At 34.4% G+C, this 13,603-nt stretch overlaps 1 protein-coding gene across 2 annotated transcripts in view; it reads right to left on the minus strand.

Moving 5' to 3' along the window:
• The window catches only part of LOC133173243 (sushi, von Willebrand factor type A, EGF and pentraxin domain-containing protein 1-like), a 101,744-nt gene extending 91,823 nt beyond the window's left edge, over nucleotides 1-9,921 (minus strand). The window contains exon 1 of one of the 2 annotated variants that reach the window (XM_061308224.1): nucleotides 9,785-9,921. In XM_061308224.1, the coding sequence (XP_061164208.1) occupies nucleotides 9,785-9,839 (55 nt within the window). In that variant the 5' untranslated portion in view covers nucleotides 9,840-9,921. The remainder of the gene's footprint in view (nucleotides 1-9,784) is intronic. The other variant, XM_061308221.1, reaches the window with a different exon arrangement.
• Between the last annotated feature and the right edge of the window lie 3,682 nt (nucleotides 9,922-13,603).

A 13,603-nucleotide genomic window follows, 5' to 3' on the forward strand; every position in this document is an offset into this window, starting at 1 on the left:
CATTGCAAGTTTCTGATTTTTAATGCATTATTTTATAAATCGTTTTTATTTGTTTACTTTTTTTTTTTAAATTTAAGATATTTATCATGTTCATTCCTCCTTCATTCTTACTTAAACAGCAGACATTATTGTCCATTATGTTTAATTTATTATCCCAAATAAAAGGCAAAATAATATCATTTCTTTCTTCTTTTTTTTTTTCTTTTTTTTTTTTGACATATGTTTCAGGAATTTCTCTCATTTCAATTTCGTAACCAATGTTTGGAAGTATTTAATTCTTTTTGATCAAAGTTTTCCCTTTAATTGTGAGCCTCCTAGTTTTCCACATTTACAAATTTATTGCCAATCCTTTCACGCTTATAACTATTTAATAGAATATTTTTCAAAAAAAATAACAAAACATGTTTTGGGTGATAAAGGCCGCAGCTTTAAAGGTGCTTGGACACAGATTTGAAGTTAATAGTTTCTCAAATTTTCTGTATAATTTCATGACTTATATATTGCTTTAGCATTTCATACTAAAATATAATAAAAATCTTATTTCATCTCGAAGTTATTAAAACTTCAAATTTCTGGACGCGTTGGATTAACACATCCTTGCGCTTTCACATATTTTAATTTTATTCTTAATACTTAAGAAAAGTGGCAATTTTGTTGTGTATTAATGAGAAATATTAAAACTATAACCCAGAAAATTCAAAGTAGAAATGTTCGAAAGCAAAACCCACTCACAGTATTGTAAGTCCGTGCTCAGTGGTGTGTACAGAGTTTAACAATTGAACACACCCTGTGAATCGTAAACATTAACAATAACAGAGCTCGTGCCCTGTTTACAAAAACAGTTTACGTTTCACGGGTGTGTTCAATTTGTTAAACTCTGTACACATCACAGAGCACGAACTGACAATACCGGTGAGTTGGTTTTTCTTTCGAACATTTCTACTCTGAATTTTCTGGATTATAGATGTAATATTTTTCATTAATACATAACAAAATCGCTTCTTTTCTTAAATATTAAGGATAAAGTTAAAATTTGTGTAAGTGCAAAGATGTGTTAATCAAACGCGTCCCGGAATTCGTAGTTCCAATAATTTCTAGATAAAATAAGTTTTTAATTATATTTTCGTGTGAAATGCTATTGGAATATATATGCCGTGATATTATACAGAAAAATTGAGAAAATATTAAGTTCAAATCTGTGTCTAAGCACCTTTAATAATTGTTTCAATGACAAATGTCAGACAAGCATTTAATTAACAATCATTGGGTGCCACATATCTAAATTGGTAACGGGCGTTATAGCACCTCGCCTTTTAGGGTAATCCATAGCAAGGCGTACCAATATGTATTAATCGACTCCTAGGGTACCCCTTAGCGAGTCAGCTGGGATATCAATGTAATTGCCTCCTAGGGGATTCCTTAGCGAGGCCTCTACCTATTATACCAAACAGGTAATCCCACTTTACCGAGTAAGGCCAAAATAAAAACCACCCGTTATACCGAACGGGGTATGAGTTTACTGTTAAACCAAACAGATCCCTCACACAAGCTCCCAGTACAGTGCATAACAAGCTTGTATTGGCTCCTAGGGTAGCCTTAGCGAGCCACCACACGCTCTACCAAGCACGTAAAATAGATAATCAAACATAAATAATAATATAATGATGACTAATGTGTCTGCTTCTCTGACATATCCGCCACTCTGAGATGTTTATACATGGAGTAGTAAGTTAAGTAAGAATTCTACGATGGCCGATATCAGCCATGTCATTCTACAGTTAAATTAAGTGTAGAATGTCAGTGCTATGTACAGTTTGCTTTGTCAGGTTACTCATTGCTTGAGTAAAGTGTACAAGGTGTACACCAAGATTTCAACGCTGTCACGGCACTCACATTGCTCGGAAGATGTGAATTGTATACATGTGTTATTAGTAACCTACCGGTGAAATCGGAGGGGACTATAGGTTTCCTCTGAGTCTGTCCGTCCGTCCGTCTAGCTGTCTGTCTGTCTATCAGTCTGTCCCACTTGGTTTTCCGCACTTTTTTTTCTAAACGCTTGCAGATTTTGAGCTGATTTTTGGTATGTGAGTGTATCTTGATGAGTTACAGATCAAGTTTGCATTTCGTTCCGCTTCAGTGATTTTTGATGGAATTACGACCTTTTCAATTTTTCACGGTTTTCCGCAATTTTCTTCTAAACACTTTTAGATATTGAGTTGATTTTTGATACATTTGACTTTACCTTGATTAGTTATAGATCAATTTTGCATTTCATCCCGCTTCATTGATTTTTGACGGAATAATGGCATTTTCAATTTTTAACGGGAACCAGATTACACTTGCCGGTAGGGGACTAGTATTGCTAATGCAATACTCTCAGAATGCTTGTTAGTCCCCTACCGGTGAAACCGGAGGGGACTATAGGTTTCCTCTGAGTCTGTCCGTCCGTCTGTCTGTCTAGCTGTCTGTCTGTCTGTCCGTCTGTCCCACTTGGTTTTCCGCACTTTTTTTCTTAAACGCTTGCAGATATTGAGCTGATTTTTGGTATGTGAGTGTATCTTGATGAGTTACAGATCAAGTTCGCATTTCGTTCCGCTTCAACGATTTTTGATGGAATTACGACCTTTTCAATTTTTCATGGTTTTCCGCAATTTTCTTCTAAGCACTTTTAGATATTGAGTTGATTTTTGATACATGTGACTTTACCTTGATTAGTTATAGATCAATTTTGCATTTCATCCCGCTTCATTGATTTTTGACGGAATTATGGCATTTTCAATTCTTAACGGGAACCAGATTACACTTGCCGGTAGGGGACTAGTATTGCTAATGCAATACACTCAGAATGCTTGTTATTAGTCCCCTACCGGTTAAACCGGAGGGGACTATAGGTTTCCTCTGAGTCTGGCCGTCCGTCTGTCTTTCTATCAGTCTGTCCCACTTGGTTTTCCGCACTTTTTTCCTAAACGCTTGCAGATATTGAGCTGATTTTTGGTATGTGAGTGTATCTTGATGAGTTACAGGTTAAGTTTGCATTTCGTTCCGCTTCATTGATTTTTGACGGAATAACAGCCTTTTCAATTTTTAAGAGTTTTCCGCAATTTTCTTCTAATCGCTTTCAGATATTGAGCTGATTTTTGGTATGTGACTTTACCTTGATTAGTTATAGATCAAGTTTGCATTTCGCCCCGCTTCATTGATTTTTGACGGAATTATGGCATTTTCAATTCTGAACGGGAACCAGATTACACTTGCCGGTAGGGGACTAGTATTGCTAATGCAATACACTCAGAATGCTTGTTAATTGACGGTTTACTCCTATCTTCAATTGAAATTCTTCAAAAACATAAAAACAAATTCCTATATCTGGAAACAGCAGCAGGGGCATAAAGTATGGTCAAGGAGGCAATAAAGTTTTAATATGAAAGAGAAAACCTTTGGTAAGATAAAAGATAAATAAGGCTAAACCTATAAATAAATATTTAGAAAAATATTTGTTTGCTACTGTCCCCATTCTTCTTTGAAATGAAATATTGACTTCCTTAATGACTGACTGACACCCCCTTCGTAAAAAAAATCCAGAATTTGCAATTGTTGTAATTTCTGAGAATGATTATTTCTTAGGAATATATCATTTTCAATTTTTTTTTTTTAATGAGACGTTTCAACTCTTAATGATGTGTTTTTTTCCCCTAAAATGCAGAGTACGATCATGTACCTTTCAAATATATTAATGTTTGTCAATTAATTAGTTGCTTCTTAAATGTGCAGTAACATTGATGTTAAACAGGTTGTCATATCACTCAATTAAGGTAAAATACATGTATACAAATGTGTATCAATCCTACAAATCTGATTTAATTTAAACACATTTTTGTTATTTTTAAGTAAGAAGGGAGTGTGCACAAGTTCTAAAAACTTATGACAAGTTTTAATTAAATTTGTTAATCACATAAATTTAAAAGAAAATGTATATATATATATATATATATATATATATATATATATATATATATATATATATATATATATATATATATATATATATATATATATATATATATATATAGATAGATAGATAGATAGATAGATAGATAGATAGATAGATAGATAGATAGATAGATAGATATAGATATAGATATATAGATATAGATATATAATTATACTTGTAGGGAAAGTTTGATATATCCTTTTGTTAACCAAAGCAAAAACTCAAGATGTTTTATTGTGTTGCACCCTTTGTGTCCCTACCGCTGTTTCCCGATGTAGGAATTTGTTTTTATGTTTTTGAAGAATTTCAATTGCAGATAGGAATAAACCGTCAATTAATAACACATGTATACAATTCACATCTTCCGAGCAATGTGAGTGCCGTGACAGCGTTGAAATCTTGGTGTACACCTTGTACACTTTACTCAAGCAATGAATAACCTGACAAAGCAAACTGTACATAGCACTGACATTCTACACTTAATTTAACTGTAGAATGACATGGCTGATATCGGTCATCGTAGAATTCGCCATGTGCGCCCCTCTTTTATACTCGCGACAATCGGGGGAAAGTGTCAAAAAGACCTACTCCCAGTGTTTTTCTAAAAACAATTAAATGTGTTTAATTTGTGATTTCATTAAACGATTATAATTACAAGCCAACATGAATTTACACAGTCTAATAGGCTCAATGATAGACAGACGAACAAATAAGGATTCAAATATTAAAAAAGAATGTAGCAGGCGGAATCAGCTGTGTCTCTCAAGATCTATCCATTGTATGCCTTTCAACATCGTATTGGTTAATTTGGTAATTAAAATCGGGATCGAAATACTGTAAATGAAAACGAAAGTTGTTTTTGTTTGTTTGTTGTCTGTGGTTTAACCTCCCTCTCGATAATTTTTCACGCATGTGGAGAAGCCATCACTTGCCGATGGAGGGCTGCAAATTTATTCCTATACTCGGTACTTAGGGCCATTGAGCAGTGAGGGATCTTTTTCGTGCCAACACCTACTGCGACACGGGACCACGGTTTATACAGTCTAATCCGGAGGACCGGTCTCCACGTCCTACAGTGGATTCGAATTTGCGACGTCAGGATCAGCTCCTTGCTCTGCGACTCTAGAGCAGACGCTCTAACCACTGCGCCACGCGGGCGACGAAGACGAAAGTAAAACCAATAAAAAATGAAAAGCTTCAAAATCTGAAATAATCCAATATTTATGCTGCAGAATTGAATACACATGTAAACTACATTTGAGATACTTTTCAAAAGAGTTTCCACTGACATGCCAAACAGTACGTAAAATGAATTTATACAATTTTATGCTTTGTTGCGTAAAACACACGTTGTCTGAATAGATGCGAACCAGATAAATTACTGCGAACCAGATTATAAAACTATTGAAAATGGAAACCACAAAACCTCATAAAAGCAGTTTTTCCAAATAAATCAGCACCAAACGCCTTACTGTTTTAACATATATTTGCATTTTATTGGTATATGGTGTTAAATAGGGATTTCGTTGTTTAATCGATATTGATTTTACTGAAACGAAATCAACAGGATTGAATTACTCTAGTCGTCAACCTCCCAGAATCGCTTGCACTCCTTAGGTTTAACCAATGTCAGGGTATCTGTCTTCCTCACAGAATTCCAAAACACGCAAGCGCATTTGAATTTCTTCGTAAGATAACTAGTTAGCCCGTGGGCTGACTAATGAAGAGCGACCTACAGGTTTGGTTAAGTTTCCTCGAACAATTCAACGGTAGCTTCAATTTTTAAGATATTAATTGGCTTTCAAATTTTGAGCTTTACTTATATACGGATAGCGCAGGTAATGCACAGCTTGGCTGTGGCGTTTATTTACAAGGCCATTGGGCATATTTTCCGTGGCCCACCCAGTGGCAGGATTCGGAAATAATATCTGATATAACTTTCTTAGAATTAGTTCCAATAGTTCTGGCAGTCAAGTTATTCAAAAATCATTTCCAAAATAAGAAAATAATGTTTCACACTGACATCATTGCTTTCGTATCGTTTCTAAATAGGACGACATCTAAATCTAAAAGGGTAATGGTATCAGTGCGCCTTTAGTGCTTTATTCAATGGTTAACAATATGTATCTGAATGCAAAACATATCTTCGGTTGCAATAATTCAATCACGGATTCTATTTCCCAAAAACAGTGGGAAAGATTCCAGTTACTCGCACCAGAAGCGTACAGCACAATATCATCTTATTTATCTGGTATAAGTTTTAAATTCAAGTTGACAGGTACCACTGACTGTACACAATGCTTCCTGGTTAGAAAATTATTAGAGGGTATAAAACGTACCCGCAAATCAGTTGACCGTCGTTTACCAATCACCGAAAACATTTTAGACGTAGACGGCAGCCCACTTACCCGCTATCAATTTACGCCATTCGTTAATAAAGCAATACATATTTTAGGTGTTTCAAAATCACGTTACACTTTCCATTCTTTTTGGATTGGGCTGCCTCGGACAGTTTTCTAGAGGGCATTTAGAATCCGAAATAATGAAAAAAAAAAAGTAGACGGATATAACATGCTTATAAAACTTATTATAATTCAGTGAAATATATTTTATCATATAGGGCAAGAAAACAGTATATGGGTAGTTGGGTCATCCAAGTGGGTTTTCCTTAATTTAATTAACAAGCCTTAATTTCAACTAAAACAAGATGTGTTTGTGAAGCACTGATGCCCCCATATGGCAACTTATAGTAAAGGTTAAACGGTCTCAAATACAAATCAAAAAAGTTGGTACCCAAAGTAAGGTCTTGTCTCGAGGAATATACCTGTGAAATATGAAAGCCGTAGCAGCAACCATTGAATAGAAATAGAAAAGGTTAATTTTTTAAAAAGTAAGTCAAACATCAGGGTCAAGGTCAAATGGTCAAAATTAATGTTGCCTTAGGAAAGGCCTTCTCACAAGAAATATACAGGTGAAATATGAAAACTGAAGCACCAATCGTTCAAAAGATATGACCAAGGTTTAAGTTTTTTAAAAAAAAGGTCAAACTCCAAGGTCAAGGTCAATGGATTACAATGGTTTGTATCCAATGAAAGGTCTTGTCACAAGGATTACATATGTGAAGTATGAAAGCCCTAGCACCAACGGTTTAAAAGTTATGGCCAAGGTTACAGTTTTTCAAAAGAAGGTCAAACTCCAAGGTCAAGGTCAAAGAGTCAAAGTTGTTGGTATCCAAAGGAAGGACTTGTCACAAGAATTACATAAGTGAAGTATGAATGGCCAAGCACCAACGGTTCAAAAGTTATGGCCAAGGTTAAATTTTTTTTTTAAAGTAGGTCAAACTCCAAAGTCAAGGTCAAAGGGTCAAAGTTTTTAGTATTCAAAGGAAGGTCTTGTCATAATTAAGGATTACATATGTGAAGTATGAAAGCTGAAGTACCAATCGTTCAAAAGTTATGGCCAGTGTTAAATTTTTTTTCAAAAGTAGGTCAAACTCCAAGGTCAAGGTCAAAGGGTCAAAGTTGTTGGTATCCAAAGGAAGGACTTGTCACAAGGATTACACATGTGAAGTATGAAAGCCTTAGCACCAATTGTGTCAAATTTATGGCCAAGGTTAAAGTTGGATAAAATTTTGCAAAACTGGGTCAAACTCCAAGGTCAAAAGGTCAAATATGGTGGTACCCAAAGAAAGGTCTTGTCACAAGGAATACACATGTGAAATATGAAAGCCATAGCTCCAACCAATCAATTGCCAAAAGTTATGAGCAATGTTAAAGTTTTTGCGGACAAACAGACAGACAGACAAACAGACAGACGGACAGGGCAAAAACTATATACCCAGGAATCTTCGATACGGGGGCATAAAAATCACATATGGGACATAGACGACTAAATTATCACATCCTTTGGCAGGGCAACAGTGGCCTAACCTTACATCATGACCCCTGGGTCGAGGCTCCTGCTGGTGGACTATTAATCCCCGAGGGTCTCTACAGCCCAATAGCTAAGTACCTTGGTACTAGCTTGAAATTACGGATATATATTTAATTGCTGTTGTAAAAGAGCAAGAGCCACTTGGGGCCTTTTTTGGCCCTGTGCATTTCTGAAAATTCAAAACTGTATAGTTTTAGTCAACAAGGCAAGAAATTATACTTGAGCACTTGTTTAATGAATATCTACTGACAATGACGTAATTTTCTTTCTAGTAAATGCATTATGACGTCATGAATTAGGTCATTATTCACATATCCTGAATATTTCTTTAAAAAGGCTAAAATACAATGCCATTTTTCAATATTTCTTAAACAGCACAACCTCCGATCCAAAATGTGTAAATATATTATAAAAGAACTGTTAATGAAGATTATAAAGCATATTTTAATTTTTGGATCGAGGGGTGTGCTGATATTTTAGTTCTTTGTTGAAGGTTCTCAAAAACACCTGTTTTCTGCAAAATTCAATAACATTGCAATTTCACACAACCTGTTTTTCAATGCCTGGACTCTTCAAAGGAAATTTTGTTATATAAACTGAAAGCACTAAGTCTTTACTTTATATTAATGCTGAAAATAGTACTCGGAGTTTTAGTTAATAAATTGGTATATCTACAGGCTAGGGCCATTTTATACATACAGTGAACCTAGCTCTTTAGAAATTTATTTCAAAATTAGGTTTTATCTCCCTCATGCATAGCTCTGATCCCTCGACGTATTTGGTTCCAATCTTTGGCCTCCTCCCCCCCCCCCCCTTTTTTTTCATTTTTTTTATTTTAATATTTCAGAATTCTAACGTTTCGGCAACAGCATCACTGAAGAGACACATAATTTGTCGAAATGGCATAATGTTTAATGTAATGCATAATGTAATGTTAATGTAATCAATAATTCACTTTAAGGTTAGCCAATTTATCATGTTGGGATTCTAGCAGATTATTTTTTAGGGATGGAGTTCATCTTTCTGAACTTGGAAATGAAATACTATTAGACAATTTATAAAGTGAATTGCAACAAGTCTACTGTCTCAGTGGCGAACGAAGGTGCTGGCCAATATCAGCGTCATTTATCCTCTAATTATATTGGCGTTGGTTGTTCTCCCATTGCTTGAACAACCATGTGGCGATATTTCGCGACGCTTTTGGCTTTAATAGATTTGATAGCATTGTTATACTGAGTATCTGATCCCTATACCAGTCTAATTTTGTATATATTTCCCAATGATGAAGCCAATGATGTAAAATGATAATGCCATAATGTATATTGATGAAATGCATAATATATGCATATTGAATAATGTATAATGATGGCTTTCATAATGTTTTTTGCAAAATGAATAATGTATAATGATATCTTTGAGAACTCCACATTGGACAGTGGTTTAAATTGTTCTAAACAATGTTTTGACTATAGTTGCGACTAGTTGCCCTCAAATGATAATGTGGCATAATGTTTTATGTAATGCATAATGTAATGTTAATGCATAATTAATTTTAGGGCTAGCCAATTTATCATCCGGCAGTCCTAAGGCCATGGCATCGTTCGCCAACAACAAAAATAAATCGTATTTAACTTTACATTTGCTTTCATTGTCTATAATAATGGATAAAGGTTTTTAAAAATTGAAATGTTTTATGAAATATTTTCTGCAATGGATTAACACTTCATTATAATGACTGCAAGTTGTGTAGATTAAACCTTGGCTTATGTAAGACTGGAATGTTTTGGGGAATAAAAATCATCAACCGATTATGGAAATTAATCTGAATCAATCTTAACTTATAAAGTCGTACATACTAACCAGGTGCAACTTTGTCAATGGAAATCAGGAAGAAGAGTACTGCTGAAACCCGCATTGTGGAGATTATTCTCTGATTAGTATGATTTCAAGAGCTCCTCTGATACTTTCTCCGAATAAAATCCGTTGTTTTCGGGTGATGTTTATCTTTTATATTCTGTAATATCACATAAATTAGGAATTATGACTGCTTTTCAGTAACAAATTTTAGAGTCTGAAATTTTACATATTTCCTGGGACACGATTTTTAATACGTGATTAAAAAAAGGAATACTGATCAAAATCCATGTTAAGGCCGTCGATTTCGTATGGATTACATCATATCTTTAAGAATCTATTAAATTTAAAAAGACAACTTGTTCATTTTTTTTTTATCCAACTCCCTTAATGTACATAAAGTAGTCAACTATATGAATTACTTTATGTAATATTAAACTTTCAATCCCACCTCTAAAAACATCAGAGGTGGGATCAGGTCCCATGGAGGGGTAAGCATCCCTTGTCGACTCCTCCGTATCCTCCTTGTCATGATTGAGCAAACACAAAAAATCTTAATTCAATTCAGTGTTGTAAATAATGGCCTAACAATTAGTATGAAACGCGTCCGTCAGATTTCATTGACATTTCTGATAACGTTTCATGAGGTTCAAAATACAATCTGGTACGTTCTTCAAAATAATTCAACCGGAAAGAGTTACTGATTCAAATTAAAGATAAAGTAAAATAGCACGTTAAACAGACCACAACTTACAAAAAAATCCTGGTACGTTCAAATTAATTCATTATAGAGAAAACAAATGATATTCTTTAATAAAAAGATAATTTTGACTTTTTATTCACTTTACATTTCAGTTATATCATTCGATAACTTAAATAGAACAGAAATAATATCAAAGGTATTATATTGCAACACCGAAATAAACTCTACCGGTTTTATTTGTAATCTTCAGGAGTTTGACAATATATTGCTGAGTTACTCATAAATACAAAATCATCATTCTTACTGTGGCGTCAAAAAACGCAAATATTAAGGCAGCTAAGGGCACCAGACTCCCAAAAAACCTGCCAATAGATTTTGATTATATTAATATATATTTAACAAGAACAAAGTAAAATGTTTTGAGGAAACATATTTTTTTAGCAAAAAAGAGATCATTGAAAAGTTTTTTTCCACAAAAAAATCATTTTTGTCATTTGTATTTAACAATGTAATAATGTCTTGTATTTCTTATTTCAACCACATATATATCTAGAGGACAATCTGCAATTTTCATTCATAGAAACTTTTTTTTATTTACTATTCACAGATTTTGCTGATTAAGTAAAGTGGGAGATGTTTCTTTTGTCAAACACGATTTGAGCAAAGACGTTGAAGAAATTACTTACCTTCACAAGAAGAGTGAGCCTTTTTAGACATGACACGTAGAATTCTTCTCTTATATCGACACCATATTGGCACTTAACAAACACTTAAACATTTAAACAGAACACCATGTAAAGCTGCACTCAGCCCTCACTTCATCAGTATAAAAGGTAAACAAGCCGCAGAAGATGGATTCTTTGTCTACAATGGAGATTCTCCGTTATCTCCTAATTTGTGGTTTATACCTTGCAAACGGCGTATTAGGGAAGGTAAGGAATTCGGCAGTTTTTTTTTTTTTAGAAATTGTACGCTAAACAAAGTAACACATTAATTGAACGATTTTATTGTCTTCCAGACGGTGTATAGCGAGCGATCGGTCTTTAACCGTCCTGAAAGTATGTAAATATAATACTAATAATAAATATATATACTTGCACCATTTTAAATTTGTACTAAAATCTATAAATGAATATAATTTGTATAAAAGACTACCCCCAAAACAATTTACAGATTATGGGTCGAATTAAGTCATATTCTCACAATCATTTATTTGATTTAAGATGACAGAACCCCTATATTTTATATTTTTAATTTAAATTATATAATAAATTAAATTTACGTTAAATAAATTAACGTAGCAGATTGTAAGTAAGTGATGTTTTTGCTTTTAACTTCAATCACTATATATAGAGACTCACTCTTTCTTATTTCTATTTTGAAGCCACTCGATGTCCCAATCTTGTTCTGGGTCATGGCGTAATTAGAGTTTGTACAGATTACGATGGAAGATATGGTAGTAGATGTGAATTTGACTGTTATAATAGATATTCCCTAATTGGCAGACGTCAGATAGAGTGTCAGTACAATGGAACGTGGGATTTCGACCCTCCAATATGTATAGGTGACTTTTGTATTCTTCATTGATATCATTGAAAAACATCATAAATTAATGTTTTAAAATATTTTATTAAACATGATGATTTCCCTTTTGATCCACCTCATTAAGTAAATTTATTATTCTCTTTTTAGCTCACCTGAGCCGAAGGCTGAAGTGAGCTTTTCCAATCAAAGAGTGTCCGGCGTCCGTCTGTTGTCTGTCGTCTGTAGTCCGTAAACTTTTCACATCTTCGATTTCTTCTCAAGAACCACTAGGCCAATTTCAAACAAACTAGCCACAAAGCATCCTTGGGTGAAGGCGATTTAAGTTTGTTCACAGGAAGTGCTGCGCCCTCTTTCAAAGGAAGATAATTAAGAATTCGTAAAAAATTGGTGGCATCATTTAAAAATCTTCTTCTCAAGAACCATTGGGCAAGAAAAGATGAAACTTATGTGAAAGCTTCATTACATAGTCTAGATTTAAGTTTGTTCATATCATGACCCCCGGGGGTAGGCTGCAAGAGGGGGTCAACGTTTTACATAGAAATATATAGGAAATGTCTTTAAAAATCTTCTTCTCTAGAACAGCAAAACCATGAGTAGTCATATTATTATAGAAGTATACTCAGGTAGTGTAGATTCAAGTTTTTTCCAATCATTACCCCTAGGGGTAGGGCAGGGCCACATCAGGTGTCAAAGTTTACCATAAGAATATATAGGAATGAAATATATGGAGATAACGAACAGTATTCAGGCTCAAAAGTCCATCAAACAATACGAAACAGGAGCAGAGCAAACACGGACCTCCAAACATCAGAGGTGGGATCAGGTGCCACAGAGGAGTGAGCATCCCCTGCCGACCGGTCACACCCGCCGTGTGCGCCTTGTCATGATCGGGAAATAACGGAAAAATCCGTCGACAATTCAGTGTGTAAATAATGGCCTAACAATTAGTCAGCATTTGACTCAATGATAAATTGTATTTGCTGACAAGGTCATTGTATCGACCATAGAACTTACGAAATGATGACTTTAAACAAGACAGCTGAAATATCTTTAAAAATCTTTTTCTCAATAACAGCTGTACGCCATTATTAGTCATATTAATAAAGAAGTATCCTAAGGTAGTGTAGATTCAAGCTTGTTTAAATCATGACCCCCAGGGGTAGGGCAGGGCCACAACAGTCGGTCAAAGTTTTACATAGGAATATATAAGTGTAATCGCGGGTATGTTAAGGAAGCATACAAATTGTTTGTCGGGAAATTTAGACTTTTTTAAGAAAATAAAGTTTGATAATTTATCAAAGTCGCCGATAAAACGTAAACTATTATTATCAAAAAGACAAAAGAGTGTCTGGGGCCAAGAAGTGCACCATCACAACATCATCACGTGACTGCTATTAATAGCAAAATATTCCTTAATAAAAAAAAAGTTAACAGAACAACAATACCCCGGGGTTTGATTATTTCTTTGAGTAAATAATATAGTTCAAAAACATCTCCTATGCCTAAAAAGTGTTGCTAGAATCCCAATGTCCGGTTGAGAAAATAATTATTCCACATATTCGTACGAAACCTTACCC

This window comes from Saccostrea echinata, unplaced genomic scaffold, assembly GCF_033153115.1.
Source record: "Saccostrea echinata isolate AGI-Se365-2 ecotype Australia unplaced genomic scaffold, CSIRO_AGI_Sech_v1 ptg000056l, whole genome shotgun sequence".
Classification (NCBI taxonomy): Eukaryota; Metazoa; Mollusca; class Bivalvia; order Ostreida; family Ostreidae; genus Saccostrea; species Saccostrea echinata.